The 21,412-nt window shown below is 39.0% G+C and overlaps 2 protein-coding genes across 2 annotated transcripts; both read right to left on the minus strand.

Annotated features, from left to right (window-relative positions):
* Positions 1-5,416: 5,416 nt before the first annotated feature.
* Positions 5,417-10,745, minus strand: LOC124384086 (endonuclease domain-containing 1 protein-like). Its single transcript, XM_046846636.1, has 2 exons — positions 10,346-10,745; positions 5,417-6,305 (listed from the first exon to the last, which is right to left on the minus strand). Exons 1-2 carry the CDS (start codon positions 10,610-10,612, stop codon positions 5,682-5,684), a joined length of 891 nt encoding a protein of 296 aa, XP_046702592.1. The 5' UTR covers positions 10,613-10,745; the 3' UTR covers positions 5,417-5,681.
* A 3,575-nt stretch (positions 10,746-14,320) lies between these two features.
* On the minus strand, positions 14,321-18,631 carry LOC124384096 (receptor activity-modifying protein 1-like). The gene is made up of 5 exons (XM_046846653.1): positions 18,424-18,631; positions 16,609-16,665; positions 15,919-15,954; positions 15,381-15,537; positions 14,321-15,228 (listed from the first exon to the last, which is right to left on the minus strand). Exons 1-5 carry the CDS (start codon positions 18,470-18,472, stop codon positions 14,982-14,984), a joined length of 546 nt encoding a protein of 181 aa, XP_046702609.1. The 5' UTR covers positions 18,473-18,631; the 3' UTR covers positions 14,321-14,981.
* Positions 18,632-21,412: the final 2,781 nt, after the last annotated feature.

Here is a 21,412-nt window from a genome sequence, read left to right on the forward strand (position 1 = left end):
AGGAGAAAGAAGGGGAGGAGAAAAAAACGAAGGAGGCGGGTAGGACAGTGAGCAAGCGAGGGAGGAATAAAGAGAAAAGCATCTATTGGGGGGGGGGACAAATTTGATTCGTTTTATTTAACCTTTTACTCAAAAGATGAGTGGACCAAAATTCCCAAGTGTAATATATGATATAGAAATAAAGAAAGTCGGTGAAAAAGCTTGGTATCTAATACCCCCCTTCCTTTCTACATGACTGTCTTCAGTGGGGATTTGCTGTGAAAATGAAGTCCCCACAAAGAGCTACAAATCACCGGACATGGTCATTAGCAATCAAATGTAGCTCGAGTGAGGCATCGTGTGAAACCCTGTCCCCTCTATACCTTCTGGCTATTTGTAAGCCTCTTTCCAAGACAGGCATCGATATATAAAATGGCACGTTCCTGTATTAGCATCAAGCGTATACATACTTTTGCCAATGTAGTGGTAATGTATGAGAAAAAACCCTTTGGGAATGCATTTAAGTATGAGTATAAGAAGGAATTATGTAGTTGACAAAAACGTGTTAAACAACCCAGAATTATTTATGTGGAATGCTTTTCCTATCATCTACAGAGGTACCTGGAATTGTTGAGTGATTGTTGGTTGCTTTTTCTTCACTCTATCTGGTCCAACTCATCCTAAACCGGTCATCTAATGCAACACTCCATCGTTCTTCTTTTTATATAAATAAATAGCTCTGACATATCATAGATTTATGTTAGGGCCCATTGTCCTGGTGGAAAACAAATGATGCTCCCATGAAGTGCAGACGAGATGGCTGGTTAAGCATGCCCTCAATTTTGACTAAACCACCAACAGTGTCAGCAAAACACCTCCATACCATCACACTTCCCCCTCCATGCTTCACAGTAGGAACCAGGCATTCAGGAACCATCTGCTCAGCCTCTGTACATCTAACATAGATGTCGGTTAAAACCAAAAATCTCCAATTTGGACTTTTTAGACCAAAGGACAGTTTTTCACTGATCTTATGTCCATTTTTTATGTTTCTTGACCAAAGCAAGTTTTTTCTTCTTGTTGTTCTTCCGAAGTAATTGCTTCTTTTCTTCAATTCGACCATGAAGGCCTAGCTCACACAATCTCCTCTAAACTTTGGATAATGAAATATGTCTTCCACTTAAACTCTGTAAAGAAAATATGTAAATTGGTGGTTTCTGAGGCTAGCAATCCTGATAAACATATCCTCTGCAGCAGAGGTAGCTCTTGGACTTTCTTTCCTGGGATGGTCCTCACAAGAACCTGTTTAATCAAAGCATTTGATAGTTTGGGGCAATGCACTTGGGAAAGTTCTTGGGATGTTTCTCATTAACTGACCCTCATTTCTTAAAGAAATGATGTGTGTTTCTTTCCACAATATGGATTTTACAGTAGTTGTGGTAGCACTAATAGGGTTATTGAATTTGTACTCAGACTTCACCCCACTCTTTACAATCTTCTACAATGTTCTCTCCCTGGTCCTGCTTCAAGTCTAATCCAAACATTATGTCTGCTCTCAAGTGAAATCAAATTTTGAGTTAGCAAGTCACCCTCACAGATCGAGCATACACAGATTTCTGGGTTCTCTGACTGGCTTAAAGAAAGTTGTCCTCCTCCATGGACAGAGGGAACAGACAAACAGGCCCTGGAAGCTAAGAGAGGATGGGAAGAATCCTCTGGACGAGGGCAAGGAGAATTGACTCAGAACGAGTGACGAATTTCATTTGTGAGCGTCTCGTAGCTGCGACAAATAATGAATTAATTAAAGGGGAAGTAGAAGACTTTGAGTCATGCTGTGTAGCATGGGCAGGCAGCAGGATTTGCCTAGAAGCCTGGAAAAGGTCATTTCTTTAAGGTCAAAGGATGCTGGTGATTCTTTATCTCCGTGGATAACACTATATATGGACTATATGAAGACAGGTCCCTGTTTGCTCTTATAATAAGCTCCACTGTTCTGGGAAGATGTTCCACTATATTTTGTGGAGATTCATTCAACCTGATGGAGGTGAGGAGGCCTGTGGTGCAATCGGCATGAAAGGTTCATCCCAAAGGAGATGATCGGTACGGTTTAGAGATCTGGAGCAGGAGAGCTTCCACATTTTCCAACCCATGGAGAGCATATTTACATGTATGGGATTTGGCAGACGCTCTGAGCAGTGCTGGGTTTCAGGGCCTTGCTCTGGGGCCCAGGAGTGGCAGCTTGGTGTGGCTGTAATTTGAACTTCAGATCCAAAATTAAATTATTTTACTATGAAGCTACCACCCGTACCAGCAGATTTTCATGGAACTGGCTTTGTGCACTTTTTGTCCTGTGGTGAAGAACTTTTGCACTTTTGGAGCTACGGGTTGCACGTCACTTTCAAATCCCCCTTAGCAAGAGGAACATAGTGTTGATGGGAACTCAAACAGCTGATCCATACTTGTTTCTCAATCGGGTTGCAAAGGGGCAGAAAATTTCTGGTAAATTTACAAAAACTTCCTATGGGAATTTCATCTGGGGGATGAAAAGTTGGAAACTTGCCAGAAATATATGGAAATTTATGGGAATGAATTAGAAATTTGGTGAAAAATGTATTTAAACTCTATCATATACAGTAAATAAATGTGAACATTTGGTTTGGTCATAAACTGACATGCATGCAAACTAATACAATTTTCAAAAATGACATTTCTTTTTAATCGTTAGTATAATGTTGTTGCACAAATGTATGTAATATTTATGCAATACACACAAATTATCTTTATATAAATATAAAGATTATAAATCTGCATACAACATACAGTCCTGCATGGTAGGTGCTTGGACCCCTAAAAACGAGATATACCGATAAGTATAAACTGCAGTATAGTGGCTGACTTTGTGGGTCATGGCTGAATGTTAGGGTATGTAAGGTGTGTGTGTGTGTGTGTGTGTGTGTTTGTGTGTGCACATAAGGACAGCAGAGCATAGCTGGTAACCTCAGATTAAGCATCTGTCTGCTCTGCTGTGCATCACAGCACAGTGCTGACACCCAGAAAGTATCACACAGATAACAACCATGCTCCAGATCCCTCTCTCTCTCTCTCTCTCTCTCTCTCTCTCTCTCTCTCTCTCCATTTCTCCATCTCTGTCTGTCTCTATCACACACACACAGACACATTCGCACACCACACTGTGCTCACTTGACTGCGACTGCACCCAAAGTGAAACGGCAGTCAAGGTGCGACAAAAGTCGCAGCAAAGTCACTTTTGCTCGCTTCTTGTTCACTTTTTCAATTTTCCATTTTTCTAAAATGATTGAATTATATTACACAAAACAAAAATATTCTGTTCGACAGAAAGGTCAGTTGGTCAAGACAAATGGGCTTTAAAAGCAAATGTGGCAAAAATAAAAAAATCAATGAATTGATAGAGCGGCCATTTTATTATCCATATATGATCCGATTCCAGATTGAGGTGTCAAAAATCCTCTCTTGTTGTTTTTTTGTTTTTTTGTTTACCTTTGATTCGGTCCTGTAACTTTTACTGTTACCTAAGTGTGTGCACCTGTTCCATGTTAAACCCTTGATTCGTTTTCGTATGTCTCTTGTGTACCTTCATGTCCTTAGAATTTTGACACTTCATCAGCCTCGATCTCCATCTGATTTGTCTTTGCAGGCCAAAAAACGGCGATTGAGAATGTTTTTTCCGTGTCATTTATGCTCGTTTTGGCAGCTTCTGCATTTCAGGCTACGTCAACACTCATCCGGATAAATTAAAAAATATCTATCGCTTTCAGTCGTTTCCCAAAAGTCGCCCACGGCCTCAGATATTCATTACTGATGGTGCTTAAAGAAATGAACCCGAAACTCATGGGCGAATTTCACTTCCCAGACCGATCATTTAGGTGAGATTCCCAGCACTCCACAACACAGCATGTTATTATTCTGTATTTTCGATGTGTTTGCTCTTGGTTCTTCCTCCAACAGTGTCCAGTCATTGGTGGATTTCTCTACTGTGTTCACCTGTACTGTGTTTTCAGCTTGATTAGCTTGATTTTGCATTCCCTAGTGTTTCTACTTCTGGTTGAAGTCCTCAGCAATGTACTGTTTTTTCCATAACTACAATTTCCTACAATAAATGAAATATTGAACCAATTTACTTAGTTGGAATCAATAAAGCGAGACGCAATGAGATTGGTCAAGCTGTTTTCCCAATGCACCAATTACTAGTATTCAGTATGTTCTGCCATCAGTGGAAACTCCATCACAGACACTATTGTCTACATGCCGATGAGCTCCTGATACGCTTGCATGGAAACCCAATTCATTCAAACCACCTTCCCCTCTTTGATTTGTCCCTACATTATTCGCTGTCTTCTTTTTATTCATCTGTCATTCCACCTCTCTGTCTCAGAGTGTTCCAGACAAATCTCCCTGCCTGCAGGCTTCTGGACTGCCACTGCCACTAAAGTCGTCATGAAGACGGCATCATGGCCGCCAGTCTCATGGAGGTCCTGACCTTCAATGCTAGCTTTTTAGTGAGCTCATTCTTCACTTCAACAAGATGACACTTTGTGGCTTCATCAGCTATGACCAGACTGCTACACCCAGTGTGGATGATCTTGTGGCTATTTAAGATGTTTACCTTCTTAGATCTTTCAAGAAAGTTGGTGCTACTCTTTCCTCTAGAGGTGGCGTCCTGTAATTTCTATGTGCGGAATCCAGAAAACCGTTGGATCTACTAAAGTGAAAATGAAAAAATGAAAATAAATAATTCAACAAAAAGCTGGTTTTGAAAGTTTTATGGAATTTTATTTGAGTTTCTTTTCGGCATAAAAATGAGGCTTGCTGTAATAAAAATTATGAAATTGGTAACACTCATTGTAAATGAAAATACAGTAGAGTAAAACGTACATCAATTAAATCATAAATGTAGTTGAGTGGAGAGTAAACGTTTCTGAAACTAGAACCAAGGCAAAAAATGACTTAAGTACAGTAGCAAAGTAAAATTTTCTTAAAAAACCTATAAAGCAAAATCGTTTAGGTATAAAACCCGAAAAGGAAAAAACACTCCAGAGGTATTTCAAGGTTCATTCTGAGAAATGAAGTACTCAAAGTAGTTTTATTAAGGTGTTAGTACCACCATGTTCTTCAGAACAGCTTCAGTCTTCTGTTGCATCTCTAAAAACTGTCCTGAAGACACAAACACCAATGGACCACCATTTGCTTTTTAACTTTCCCACTGTGGTCCCAAATTGGTTTTATTTTTCATAGTATCCAAAATAAACAAAATGATAATCATTTGGGATTTAAATAAAAATGTTGAATACTGTGCTCTTTTTTTTAACAAATACTGACATCTGCTGGTAGAATCTTAACCTAGGCTGATATATATATATATATATATATATATATATATATATATATATATATATATATATATATATATATATATTTCAAATTTCTCGTATTTTTGATCTTACGATGACAAAATTGTAAAAATATTAGTTGATTATCTTTAACTCTTGCATTACTACTTGAGACAGTGTACGTGTACCAGACACTCGTCTGGTGGTATTAAAAAGTTTCTAAACGAGTTCTGCTTACAAGAAAGTACTTTATTTATGTTTACACACTATCACCTTCAAAATAGTCCCATTGCACAGTGATACAGCACTCCCAGCGTTCTTTTGTCTTCAAGGTCACGCCCTTGAGCACATTTGATCAAAAACACTGATAGACACCATATACCTCTGTTTTAAGTACCCCTCTAGAATAGGCAGCGGCATCAAGCGAACGTCATATCCCTTCGTCTTTTTCTTTGTCTGGGGGTCCACAGGTACAATCTCCTGTGTGCTGTTTGGATCGTTCCTGCCAATGGCTGCAAACGTTGGAAAGATGTCCTTCAGGTTTTCGGGAAGGTCCCGGCTGTAATTCTGGCAACAGTATGCTGACCACATGTACTCCGGTATGGCCACTCTGCCCTCGTCCTTCATCCAGCGCTCTTTTTCGTATGGGATCATGCCCGTCACTATGAACGCCTCACCCTGGCAGTGTTCCTGGAGGATCTTGCTCACGTTCGTCTCCAGCATGGCCCAGGGACCGTCGTTGGATTCGGCCTTCTGTGGCACCACGTTGGTGAGCGTGAAGGTGGCGCGGCGTGACGTGGTGTTAGAGTGATGCTGGCTCGGGTTTAGATGGCCACGGGTGTAAGTGGAGTTGATGTAGTCTTTCTGGACAGCCTGGCTCTCCACTACATTCTGGTCCAGTTTCGCAGGGGGAACTGGGAACGGCATCATATTGCCATCTGCCTTGGAGTTGGCTAGCTGGAAGAGATAAAGACATACAAGAGTTCACTGCGCGAAATGTAGCGTACCTGACCAGGTGTTCAGGGGAATCAGAATGCTAGATTTCTGTGCAGGCAAGGAATACATTTACGCCATTTGGTTGGCGCCTTTATCCAAAGCTAATCAGTTGGTTGGTTGATGGTGGTGAGACTTGAACCCATGACCATTAAATCAGAAGTGCAACATCTTATTCACTAGGCTACATACACTATTGTCCTTTTGGGAGGTGGAAGTTTAGTGGATAAAGCTCTGGGTTCCTGCTCAAAAGGGGGTTCAATGGCCGTTATCGCCAAGTTGCCTCTCTTGTAGCCCTTGAGCAAGACCCTTAACCTTCTGTGCTCCAGGGGGGGGTGTATCCTAGTTGACCCTGCGCTCTGACACCAGCTTCCTAACTTTGCTGGGATATGCGAGGAAAGAATTCCACCAGTCTGGCCCAAAAATGTTCACAAATTTCCCTCGTTCCAGTTTCCGCGATCCAGAGTGTAAATCGACGCAAATCATCAACAATGTGTTGTGAATTCTGAGATGCTTTTCTGCTTACCGTGGTTGCAAATAGTTTGGTTTTTGAGCTGATTGCTTTCCTGTCAGCTCACCTCAACCCTAACCCCCAACCCCAACCCTAAGCCTAACCAAACTCTGGCCATACTACTCATTACACGTTTTATCATTTCATATTTTTTTTTATATTTGTCTGTCCTGATGATCTAAAAAAGTGTGAGAAATTCGGTGAAAAAACTGACTTGCAAACGATTTGTTCCTCCCTCGCTACCTACGAAGGCTTCTGGAAATTAAGCAATTTCAGACCGGTGAAGGCCATCAGCATGCAGCTCAAGCAAGCTGGTCGTGAGATCGACCTTTGTGTCTGGGAGTGGGTAAAAAAAGCAAGCGAAAAAGGAAGAAAAGCCCCGGAGCTGTAATTCCGGAATATAAAACGACAGCAGATCCTCTTTTATTACTGTTAGCTTGCGTGCATGAAGTAAGTCATAAGTCAATTGCACACATGAAGAAAACACAGCGCTTAGAGTATTCAGTGGGTGAGAGATCTGGGTAAAACTGTTATTTTTCTCCATGCGGTAAACCACAGTTAAGTTCCTCTTCTTCAGCTTCACTTCCACTTGTGTATTCAGCGATTATTACGAGCGCACATGGTCTCATCGAAACTACTTTAATCTGCGTTGCAACAATAATCTGCAACGCTGAGCTGAAATCTAAGGGTCACATGTGCGTTGTTTACTCCAGCGGATTTGTTTAAACTCGTTTGAGGAACCAGCTGTTTTTTTAAGAAGAAAAAAAACCTTTGATTTTCGAACTGCTTTATTACAAAAACATTTTCGGGAATTTGTCGCTTTTTTTATCGCTTTACGTCAAACAAGAGCTTAGTAACAAATCGAATATCTTTTTGATCAGACTTTAATGGTGCCCTGACCTCGATTCGACTCCCGTGCTAATAGGAATTGTGAGACAGGGGGGATTATTCCAATCACCCCCAGTGTGTAATACCTGAGTAACTTGCACCAGTGCGAGCAGATGTTCCCAATGTCCAATCACTGAACACTATTGTTCTCAATGTCCAAACACTGTTGTATTCAATGACCAATCACTTAATCACGTTGTTATCAAGGACCACTAATCACCATTGTTCTAATAATCCCTTATAACCACTGTTCCTAATAATCCTTTATAACCACTGTTCTTAATAATCCCTTGTAACCACTGTTCTTAATAATCCCTTATAACCACTGTTGCTAATAATACCTTATAACCACTGTTTTTAATAATCCCTTATAACCATTGTACCTAATAATCCCTTATAACCACTGTTCTTAATAATCCCTTATAACCATTGTTTCTAATAATCCATTATAACCATTGTTCCTAATAATCCCTTATAACCACTGTTCTTAATGATCCCTTATAACCACTGTTCTTAATAATCCCTTATAACCACTGTTCTTAATAATCCCTTATAACCACTGTTCCTAATAATCCCTTATAACCACTGTTCTTAATAATCCCTTATAACCACTGTTTCTAACAATCCCTTATAACCACTGTTCTTAATAATCCCTTATAACCACTGTTCTTAATAATTCCTTATAACCACTGTTCTTAATAATCCCTTATAACCACTGTTCTTAATGATCCCTTATAACCACTGTTCTTAATAATCCCTTATAACCACTGTTCTTAATAATCCCTTATAACCACTGTTCCTAATAATCCCTTATAACCACTGTTCTTAATAATCCCTTATAACCACTGTTTCTAACAATCCCTTATAACCACTGTTCTTAATAATCCCTTATAACCACTGTTCTTAATAATTCCTTATAACCACTGTTCTTAATAATCCCTTATAACCATTGTTCTTAATAATCCATTATAACCATTGTTCCTAATAATCCATTATAACCACTGTTCCTAATAATCCCTTATAACCACTGTTCTTAATAATCCTTATAACCACTGTTCTTAATAATCCCTTATAACCACTGTTCTTAATAATCCCTTATAACCACTGTTCCTAATAATCCCTTATAACCACTGTTCTTAATAATCCCTTATAACCACTGTTCTTAATAATCCCTTATAACCACTGTTCTTAATAATCCCTTATAACCACTGTTCCTAATATTTCCTTATAACCACTGTTCTTAATAATCCCTTATAACCACTGTTCCTAGTAATCCCTTATAACCACTGTTCTTAATAATCCCTTATAACCACTGTTCTAAATAATCCCTTATAACCACTGTTCTTAATAATCCCTTATAACCACTGTTCTTAATAATCCCTTATAACCACTGTTCCTAATAATCCTTTATAACCACTGTTCTTAATAATCCCTTATAACCACTGTTCTTAATAATCCCTTATAACCACTGTTCTTAATAATCCCTTATAACCACTGTTCCTAATAATCCTTTATAACCACTGTTCTTAATAATCCCTTATAACCACTGTTCTTAATAATCCCTTATAACCACTGTTCTTAATAATCCCTTATAACCACTGTTCTTAATAATCCCTTATAACCATTGTTCCTAATAATCCCTTATAACCACTGTTCCTAACAATCCCTTATAACCACTGTTCTTAATAATCCCTTATAACCACAGTTCTAAATAATCCCTTATAACCACTGTTCTTAATAATCCCTTATAACCACTGTTCTTAATAATCCCTTATAACCACTGTTCCTAATAATCCCTTATAACCACTGTTCCTAATAATCCTTTATAACCACTGTTCTTAATAATCCCTTATAACCACTGTTCTTAATAATCCCTTATAACCACTGTTCCTAATAATCCCTTATAACCACTGTTCTTAATAATCCCTTATAACCACTGTTCTTAATAATCCCTTATAACCATTGTTCCTAATAATCCCTTATAACCATTGTTCCATTCAACAAAATCACTAAGCACCATTGTTCCCAATAATCACTTACTGGTGGCTGGGCATCATGTTTCTTATATTTAAATTTTGGAGTTCAAATTGCAACTCGTTTATTTTGCTTATTCTGAAACTCCACCCTTTCGCGACTCATATGTACTCGTATTCGAGTGCAAGTTTCTTTGTTTTGAGTACAATCATAAATCATATTCCAAATCTCTTATAATTACACGTCCAATTAACTACATACATCCAGGGCAGTGGTCATTTTCACATTATATTATATAGTAAAACAAGATAATAATAGAAAAATATTAATGCAAAAATAAATAATAATTAAAATAATTATAATAATAATCTAAGAAAGATCATTAAGGGGAAAGTATGAGTTCTGGTTTCTTGGAAACTTAAAGAAACAGAAACACGTGGAAAGTGAAAGTAACACTTGATTTCATGTAAATAATAAAATAGCGGTGTTTGATTGAATGCTGGAAAAAAAGTGCACTTTCTTGAAATGGAAAAAAAACCCTTTTTATTTCACGTGACCTCTGAGCACATTTTGAGATGATTTGCCCCCTGAAACACGGCCGGCGGGTGGGTGTGCGGTGGGATTAATGTACCTGCGGCTCGAACTTCCATTCGCCTCTGGGTCGCTTGTTCTGCGGCTTGGAGAACACGTAGGCGGAGAACCAGGGCGCGCGGCGCTCGCGGCTGTACAGCGTGGCAAAGTGGTAGCGGTTCTGGTAGCGCTGGCAGATCGGAGTCCCCACGATGCCCGTGGGGGGCAGACCCCGGTAGAAGGCGCTCGAGCACGGCGTGAAATCCCCGACATCTCCATCGCTCAGGCTGAACAGCGCGCTCAGAAGCATCACACACGCACAACGCATGTCTGAGTCTTAATCACTGCTTCTGTCCAGATCTTCTTCTGTCCGGACCTTCTTATGCTCAGATCTTCTTCCCCGTCCTCTTCCTCCTCGACCCGTGATTCTGGTGTCAAGGAAGTTCATTAATAGAAATACTTAGCAATTCTTGGAACCAACCAGCTGTCAAAGGTTGCCAAATACTGCTTTTTCACCCTATTAAAAAAGGTTACAGCTTGGACGAGCTGATCATCTGGTCATACCTGATAGACATTATCCAGAAGATACACGCGTCATTTTACCCCACATTTGCTCTTATACGATGCTCCTCTCTCTTCTGGGAAGATGTTCTACTAGATTTGGCAGATATTTGTGTGAGATTTCATTCATTCACAAGGGTGTAGGTGAGGTGAGGAGGCCTCTGGTGCAGTCAGGTGACGCTGGTCAGTGGAATCAGTGTTAAACTTTTCGATTTTGTTACTATCCAAACGAATGCGGTGCTTCAAAACCCATACCCATAAGTTCCAGGTCCATCTAAAGTCGGCGCTTCATTGTACACGTTTCCTAATGACCTTACCTGAGCTTCATGATGGATTTTTTTGCATTTGGTGAAACTTATATGGTAAATACAGATTTTTAAAATGTTTTTTTCGGTTTATTTGATGATAAATTGATGATTGCTGAAGTGACTATTTCTGTTGTAACAAGGAGAGACGCTTCTCATATCATGGTTTATAAATAATCAGTGTGTCTGATGTGCTTTCATTATAGTTGCAGGTTCTGGAAAAGTATGCAAATGGGGGAATCCAATCTGGCAACCAAACACCACAAAATTTCTGCTTTTCCGATCACTACTATTTGCGAAATTGCCCAGAGAAACAGAAAGTCAATACGCAACTGGTGAAAAACCCCCCACTTTTAAAGCCACTTTACAGAAGGCAATATTTATTTCAATTATATTTCAATTGATTGTGTATTTATGAAAAACTCCTTCAAATCCTATAAGAAAGAAATCATGAGAGGAACCAGACTCAACGGGAGAACCCATCCTCAATTTGGGTTTCATTATAAACCATTAAAAACATCACAAACCCTGGAGAGTGAGAAATATCATGAACATCAGAGTGTGTGATTATGAGCATCACCTCCTAAACAACTCAGAAATGATCTGATCTGAGATCATTATAGATTCAACACCAAGTCCGATATTCAAGAGGCTTGAAATGTTCAATAATGAAGACACAGCATATGTAAAAGGTTATTTTAAATCTTGATTATGAGGTTGTTTATCCTCAAAATCCAATGTCTCAGTCTCAGATTAGACATTCTGTCAGGATTAGAGTATGTCGTCCTCTAGCTGACATTGGCGTAGAGTTCTTTAGACTTTATCGACACATCCTGAAACCTATAAACCCCCTGAACAGGAAATGAAACTGTCGTGTGAAGATTTTAAGACCTACCACGTTTTTAGACTGGCGTGTGAATCTCTCTGAACGTCCCATTTCATCCTAACTCTAGATGTTCTAATAGATTCTGAGGAGATTTTGTGTCCCAATACTTTTGCTCACCGAAAGTGTGTGATCAGTAATTTGCGTCTTTTTGAAAATCGTTAAATGCTTTTATTTGCGAAACATTTCCACGTGTCATTCCTAAAGTGCTTTTCTATACATTTGAGGGTGGTGCGAAAAACAGAAAACAGCCACTGAATGCAATTGGGTTCCTCCTGTTTTGAGGGAACAGTTAAAATATTTCCATATTGTTTTCTCTCTTCTTGCTTTTTATAACGCCAGATTTCTCACAAAGCGTTTTTTTTTTTTACCGTTCAGGTCTTTTCCACTTTGCGTTCTGTGAATGTCCTTGAACGCGATCACTGGGGTTTAATGGAGTCTTAGTTCCTATTAAATGATAGGAAATGTTGAGGAAGGATGTGGTCTTTGTTTTTTTTTTTTCTCTCTCTCACACACAAATTCACACCATTTCAATAGGCTATCAAATGGCGGTCTTTCAAACATTTGTGTGTGTGTGTGTGTGTGTGTGTGTGTGTGTGTGTGTGTGTGTGATGACCTTCATATCACAGGTCTGAGCTCGCAATTTCCAGTAAAGGAAATGAAAAGCAATGCAATTTATTTGATGTGTGTTTTTCTTTTGTCTCTGTGAACAGTTAGACATTCATTTTCCAATAACCACCACGCAGAGTCTGTGAAAAATTGTGGAGACACCTGGTCTTTTCTTGTTTTTGAGGCGTGTGCAAGTTCCTTTTGTTTAGTTGAAACCCCAAAAGCGACAAACATTGTACAGTGAATGAGTGGAAAAGTTCTACCGAGGACGTTTTTGTGTCTATAAAATTTTTATAGACTTATCTATAAAAGTCCAAAACTTTATACAACCAATCACCACTGTCCCAAAACAATAAATCCCTTATTCGTATTGTCTCCAACAACCAATCTCTTGTCACCATTGTTCCAAACAATTCAATTATTTTCACAATTGCTAATATAATAATAATAATATAATATAAAAAAATATATGTAATATAATATTATTTTCACAATTGCGAGAAACATTGTACAGTGAATGAGTTTTTTTGTGTTTCCCAAAAAAACTGCAAGATGGTGACCTGGAGAGAAGATGTTAGCAGACTTCCTTACCCTCACAGTCAAACAAAGGTTGAAGCTTCACAGTTTGTTTTGGAGCAGGGTAGGAATCCTGAACCAACATGACTACCTTTCCATACTTCAACTCATGCCTTGTGATTCTTTCTGGACTTCGCTGTACGACAAGACGATGCGCTGTTTCTGAGTGTGTAAATTCATTCTAAGGGAGGGTTTTCCACAGAAAAATAAAGTTTTGGACATTTCTAGATTAGGTTTGGTCAAAGAAAAACTTTATAGCGTTACAGGACTGAGTTTCGAGGGTTTTTTAAAATCAATTGCGATATTTTTGGAAAGCGCAACACACCAGATCTACCAGCAGATGGCAGCAATGGTTCAAACGGGTTTTTTTGAAGCGCCTCCGAACACCGACCAGGTCAAATCCACCACCTCTCAGCCATAACTCAGCAAAATTGTTTCCTCTCATTGTGCTTTAATTATCTCTGGAAAGCACCCTTTCTTCTGCATTAAGGGTGTGTGTGCTTTCCACCAATTGTGGCGGTAGGAGGAGGTCATTCCTCAGAGAAAACAAACAACCAGCTAGATCGGGTAAATAGGGCGTGGATGTGAAGTCAAGCCCTGCGACCAATGGACTTCCTGTCTTTTCTGAGAAAAGATTGGGAATAGTGTCCGGAAATAAGAAAGTACCCCCCCATGAGGACATTTCCTGAGATAATTATCGAAGATGAAAGGAATATCTCAGGCCAGTGTGTGTGTATGTGTGTGTGTTACAACATTGACAGGACATCTCGATGGAAAGGATTGCACAACAACCAAAAATAGACTTGCATGCAGAGCACAGAATCGAAACCAGGGGCCGGCTGCACCGCGCGAGCGCCGGGTTTCATCGTTTTGTTTTGCATTTTCACACACCCATATTCTCGACTTTCGCCTGCCGATTTTCAGTATAAAGCAAGAACAGTTTGTCCACAGTACCTTCTGGGCTTCGTGGTTCCTCGGTTCTCCTGGTGTCCTCCTTCCACGATCCCATTTGACTTCCCTCCTATGTCCTTTTTCCATCTCCGCAACATGATAAAACTCAAATTCGCACAAATCTATAGGTTTTAGAAAATACTCATGGAAATATTTGTGAATAAACGTTTATTTAATGCTTTCGAAAACACTCGGATAATTGACTACACAATCATAACAAAAAATAAAAATAAATGCCAATACGCTCTACAGTATTTGGAGACCCGGCGTTTTCCACCCAGGGTGTGCTCCAAACCACAATTTGGGAGGCACACGATCGTTGGCATCAAATGTTCCAGCATGAATGTGTAAACAAAGCCAGCTCCATGAAGATATGATTTCCATGGAAGATGTAGAAGATCTCCTGCTCTCGAGCTCCACCCCCAACAAACACATTTGGGTTGAATTTTTCTGGCTAAACATCTTCCCAGAAGAACAGCGATCGCGGACTCGATGTTGAATGTGGATGTTCCCAAAAAAGAAGCACATACCAATCAAATGCTCGACATACGTTTGGCTACAGAAATGTGCACAGCTAAGACGTTCGCTATGCTAAGTGCTGCTTTATGCTAGCCACGGTTATCGCTCTGTATGATGGGAAAAAAAGACGCTTGCTAACAAATGACCAGATCTAGCAAACAAATTAAGGAAGACAGACTGCGTTTCTCGATTGTATTATTGCTATTATTATTATTATCTAAACCTTGTTAGAATAAATGATACACGGTGTTGCAGCAGAAGACTGTGAGTGTGTGTGTGTGTGTGGGTGTTTCTCAGTCAATGACGCTGCTTTTCCAGATGACCATATAGACGAGCACTGGAATGACGCTGACGGGCAGCAGGGTGAGGACGAGGACGACCCTCGCTGGAGCGTCTGGGAGCGGGTCGTCTTTACTGCTGCATGAGCTGAAGTAGCGCATATGGACGTCCACGAACATGGCCTGCACCTGAGCGTTAGGGTAGTAGCAGTGCGTATGGGTGGCACATATCTCCAGGCATTGAGTCAGACTGTTGTAATAACTAAAAAGGGGCAGAAGGAAAGGTCGGTCAGTGACCGGAAGGTGAGAAAGCGGTACTAATGGTTTCGAAAGAATTTCCTGTCTACACTTCGCCCTAGAACAGATTTACTAAACGATCCTCTTTGCATTGCAATAATCATTTTATTTGCTTACCCGAGCACCATCTCCCAGTCGCACCAGTTCTCTTGTGCCAGGCTGCTCATATCTTCCTCAAAATCCTTTAAGCAAAACTCTTTTCCAAAATCCATGAACAAACTTTCATTGCAGTTGCTGTAGTGGAGGTCTTTTTTCCCCATATTCATATAATCCTCTGGAAAAAAAGATTGATGCAAAGAATCCATTTATGTTTACTTCAGAGGAGAAAAGGAAGGAGTGGGGAAGGAGAGAAGTTAGGAGAGATAGAAGGAGAAAAGGAAGGAGATTGGGAACAAGTGAAGGTACAACAGAAGGAAGGAGACGGGGAATAAGAAACGGTATGAAAGAAGGAGGGAGATGGGGAATGAGAGAAGAAAGGAGTGGGAGAAGGAGAAGGGGAAGAAGACAGAAAATGAAAAAATATGGGGAGAAACAAGGATATGGGTACGAGGGCAGGTAGGAGAGAAGGAAGAAGAGAAGGAAAGAGTGTAGGAGAAAAGGAGGGAGAGAAGGTAGGAGATTGGGAACGAGAGAGGAAAAGAGTGTTCTTTCCTACCTGACTCAATATCAACAGCAGTGTCGTTCACAATTTCTGAAAAATAAAACTCTGTTAGAGTGGATTTAAAGTACAGGATGGATGGATGGATGGATGGATGGATGGATGGATAGATGGTTGGTTTCAACAGAAGATCGCTTGAATACAAATATCTGACAGTTTCTATAGCAACAATTTCTTTGATTTTCAGTATTTTTGGAAGGAGTCTCCAGTTCCATGGAGGTGGTTTGTAACCAGGTTCCTTTGACTCGAGGTGCATCATCAACATGTTCTTTTGTGGCTTTCACCGACCCTGAGGCAAATCTGGCTGCCAAAATCCTCCGACAGGAAACAGGAAACCGGAACGCGCAGTTTAGAGCCGCTGTAAAATTCAGAAGCCAGAAGATCTAAGAGATGAGAAGAGGCTTTGCTGCGTTCGAACCTTCACGTCGGTCCTGCTTGACTTTTTTCCAGGATTTTTTTCATACTTTCCTTCGATTTCAAAAACTTCCTGCTTCTTAGCGCCAAACCCTAAAACGTCTCTAACGACTTTCTTCTCATGATATCTCCATATTACTGCTCTGGAGCTCTGGAGCGCTGGAGTTACGATCTAGTAGCTCTGAATAAACATCTCGAATTCCCTCGTTCGCATTTTGTACAAAGAAATTGCCGCAAAAAAAGAAAAAAAAGAAGAAGAATGGAATCATTTACCTTTGAGTTCCAGATGATGGGTTGTGTTGTGGGTCTTTGTGCTGTTTATAACTGCAACTACACAAATAAGAAAAAAAAAACACTATATAAAGATCAACAAACAAAAGTATGTGGAGACCTGACCATCTGGATCTGAACATCCAATTCCACACTGAGTTCCCATTCACCCAAGCTCCACTCTGCTGGGAAGATGTTCTACTAGATTTGGTGGAGATGCGTGAGAGATCGACACAAATGGCGTTAGTAAAGTCAGAAGATCTTCCACATCTTCCAAAATCTTTCTTTGGAAAGCCGATCTTTAAGAAGCTTTGGCTCTTTTAGTTCAAGGTAACAATTTGGAGTACAAGCGATGTGTGGGTGGAGCAGTCGGGTGTCCGAATACTTTTGACAGCACCGCATGGACATATTTATATACGTGACACGATTCGGTAAGAAGAAAAGCGCCGCTTTTCAGGAGTTTCGGGAAATAGGATGAAAAAAACGTCACACGTGTTTAGATTTTCACTTATAACGTGGAAATTGTGCTCGATATCGATTCTCGGGTTTCTAAGCAAATTTTATTTTAAAATTTTTTTGGAGGAAAAATGATCTAATATGAACTTTTTTAACCCCCAAAAATCAAAAGCAGAAGATTAGAACATTAAAGAAAAGGTCATTATAGTGCAAGTGAAAGAGTAAGTTTTTTTTTTGTAGGAAAAGTTGCATGTAGGAAAGTTTTAGACTGGAGAGGAATTTATAATTAATACTTTTGAAAAGAATTTTTGCAAGAAAAAACATTTTCACATGCAATTTCAGGCTGGAAAACAAGGTCCTGAATAAAGGATCTATTAATTTTTTGTTTGTTTATTTTTTTTTAATTTTATTAAAAACTTTTTTATATTTAAAATATTTATTACATATTTATTTATAATATTATCACAGGTTTATCTTTAATACCCTAATTTTTTTTTTGTACATAAAATATTTTTTTTCGAACTGTAAACTTTTTATTTATTTTTTAAAAAAGATCCTTAAAAAGGTTTTTTTTTCAGAAGATTTTTTGCATTTTTTAATTACTATTTAATTGAAAAAATCAATAGATCACAGGTTTATCTTAACATCTGTACAATAGTTACACAAAATAAAAAAAATAAAAAACTTAAATAAACCTAATTAATTGAAAGTAATTGAAGAACTTTTTTTTTTTTTTAAAGAAAAAAAAAGATCTTGATTTCTAGTACATTTGATATATCTCAGGTTTACCTTTTCAAACTATTTTTTGCTTTTTGACTTAAAATTTTTCGATTTTAGTTTATTAAAATAGAAGTTTAGTTTAGTTTCTGTGTATTAGAATTTTCTTTATTCTTTATTTATTTTTAAAACAAAGAATATGTTTTTCCAGACCAGACTCTAATGAAAATCCTTGCTTTACAAATTTTATTAAATATCTAAATAAAAATAATTGATCATTCTTAAAAAAAAAAAAAAAAACATTTTTGAAAGATTTCCTAGAATTAATTATTTTTTTTTAGAAAAGGAACAAACTGAAATACCCTAATCCTGAAGTTTTTTCTGTCTCCCCCAAACTATACATATAGAGAGAGAATTTTTTTTTAAATTAAACTAAAATAAAAAAAAAAAATTTTTAAATGTAAATGTCTAAAAAATGAATTTAATCATTATTAAAAAAAAAAAAAAAAAACCTCCACTGAAGGTACCAAACACTTCATGCATGAAAGGGTTACAAGTTCATATAAATATACTGTATGTACATACACAGAGAATAAGGAGTGCTCGTTAGTATTTGCACCTGTTACAAATGAACGAATCCCGTACCCGAGATGAACGCTAGGTCCAGCAGGAGCATCAGCAGCCTCGAGAGCATTCTGGTAGTGTGTTTGTATCCAGATTTGTGTGTGTGTGTGTGTGTGTGTGTGTGTAAAGATCAGGATTTGTCAACTGAGAGCACGGAGCATTTGGCTTAAGTATGGGATGAAGAGAAGTGTGTGTGTGTGTGTGTGTGTGTGTGTGAGAGAGAGAGAAAGACTAAAAAAAAAACGCCCATGTCTTTTCCTTTCTTTGTTGATAGGACGGACGGGATGGTCGACGTCTGCTACTGATGTCTGCAGATTGTATGTGGAGTGTGTGTGTGTGTGTGTGTGTGTGTGTGTGTGTGTGTGGAGGGGGTGGGGGTTGTGGATGGATGAGTTCAGGAGAAAGATAAAGAAAGAAACAAAATTTTTTCATGCAAATGCCATATTAATAAAAACACACACACACACACACACACTTCGGTGCCAGTGTGTAAGTGTGACAGAGTGCAACATAGCGGTCGAAACTTCACAATTTCACACAAATAGCTTCACTTCGCATGTGTTTCCTCCTTTGTTTAACTTCCTCTTGCTTATCTTCGAAACAGACCGGAAAGCCGTGAAGCTTTGGAGCTTTCTGAGATAAAACAACATGCAAAAACAACTAAGATTCTAGATTTCAGATGATCACTCCATCAAAAAAAACCCAAACATCTGCTCCTAGTGTACACGGTGCAGCCAAATGTATCAGGAAACCTGCCTTTTCCACTCACATCACCTCCTCACTTACATCAGCACCTCACTTTCCTAACACCCTTCCTGTGGAGGAATGAATCTCCACAAATCTCCACAATAATCTAGTAGAACATCTTAGAAGAGTGGAGCTTATGATAACAGTAAATGGGGACTGGATGGGAAACCTGCTCATGTTTTTACCCGCAGTAACATTAAAGGTCACAGAACTCGTTCCTCATATCGTTAAAGAAGTTAGAAACCTGAAGAAGTTTCCTCACCAGAATTTTCGTGAAAAAGTCAAAGTTTGGAGACCTGTTACAGAGCACTAAATCCGGAGACTCCTTCAAACGATGCTAAATACACGTCCTACAAAAATATACAAATATACAAAATACAGTTTGGACAATCTTGCCGTTTTTCCCCCAACCAATCAAACAATCATTTACATAAATGAATAAATACAATGTCCAATGGAACGCTACCACCTAGTGGTCGTAAATATGGAGAATATCGATTTGGAGCTGAAGTGTTTGTGGAAAAAAAAGTGGTCTGGTTGAAAGAAAAAAAAAACGCTAAACAAGTCACAAGTTCCATGAAGTCACACATTTTATCTTATAACACACTCGTTTTCAACGTTGGCAGCGTTCTTTTGACAGGATACACCCTGCTAATGAACCTGTTATCTGATGAGAAAAGAAAAGTAACAGGGTGAAACGAGGATGAGATGCTTATCGACGCTCGAATCTAATAAGGCGTCAAAAACGGCTCGCTGTAGAATATCCTGTGTTTCATATATATAGGTTAAATTAAGTAATCAATTACATTGGCACAAATTACATTCAATAAATACAATGGAAAAATGGTAAAATAGGTAAAATCGATGTTTAATATATATATAGATGTGTGTGTGCGATTGTTTTACCTAACTATTCTACTTATTTCAGGATACTTCAACAAATGTCTTCGTTCCTTTCATCCTTCGTTCATTTGCTCCCTCGATTTGCCGAATTGTCAAATTTTGTCTCCTTTTAAGAGATTCTCTTGAGGCTAGACGTAAAAACGGCATCGATTTCGCACAAATGCGAAACAAATCGTATTTCCAGCACGGAGCGAGTGGCCACAATGACACTGCACAAACTCTGTTGCTTTTTTTAATACCCCTGCCATTGTTGGGAATGATTTCATCGTTCTGTAGGTTTGATTAAAAAAAATAAAAAAATATGTGCAAGGCGGAGACTAAACAAACTTGCGGTCGCCACTTAATATGTTCCTGAGGGAACTCAGATTTTAACTCTGTTCCGTTTGGTACAAATATGTGTATCCTTACAGCCCTCATACACCTACTATATATATATTTATAAAGTACAAATAATATACACCATCTACTTTTACATTCATTGTTTCTAGAGTTCAGTGTGGAAAAAAACAGCCAGTGAGTTTTACTGGTCTAAGATACCAGAGGAGAACCCACAGACTGTCTTCGAGAAGCTTTCAGGAAGTGCAACGGAAACTCACTTTGCAACTGTGTTTTGCCAGGAAGGCATCCCTCAGCCTGTTGAACTTTGGGGATGGGGTCACATCACCAGACTTCATAGTGTGTATGTGAGACTAACACAACACTGCTATAGGCTTGTGAGGTGTTTTAGGAGCTACATGGCTGTAGTTCAAGAGCAGAACAATTCAAAAGTTTGAATCCTGAAGGATTTGAGGATAGGTCAAGACTTTAAAGGGGTGAAGGACAAGTTATGGACAAATTATTGGACGAGTCTTGAAGGAGTCAAGGATGAGCGTTTCAGGACGAGTCAAGGCCAAGTCTTAAAAGTGAGGAGTCATAGACAAGCCATAGACTAGTCTTGAAGGAGTTCAGGAAGAGTCTGGAAGGGGTCATGGACCGGTTTTAAAGTAATTAAGGATGAGTAATGTTTGAGTCTTAAAGCGGTTTGAGGATGAGTCAAGGAGAGTCTTAAAAGGGTCAGGGATGAGTCTTGAAGGAGTTGAGGACGAGTCAAGGCTGAGTTCAGGAAGAGTCTGGAAGGGGTCATGGACCGGTTTTAAAGTAATTAAGGATGAGTAATGTTTGAGTCTTAAAGCGGTTTGAGGATGAGTCAAGGAGAGTCTTAAAAGGGTCAGGGATGAGTCTTGAAGGAGTTGAGGACGAGTCAAGGCTGAGGTTAAAAGGGTCATTTATGAGTCTTGAAGGAGTTGAGGATGAGTCTGGAAGGGGTCATGGGCGGGTCATGAACAATTCATGGACTGGTCTTAAAGTAATCGAGGATAAG

Source organism: Silurus meridionalis, chromosome 4 (assembly GCF_014805685.1).
Source record: "Silurus meridionalis isolate SWU-2019-XX chromosome 4, ASM1480568v1, whole genome shotgun sequence".
Taxonomy (NCBI): domain Eukaryota; kingdom Metazoa; phylum Chordata; class Actinopteri; order Siluriformes; family Siluridae; genus Silurus; species Silurus meridionalis.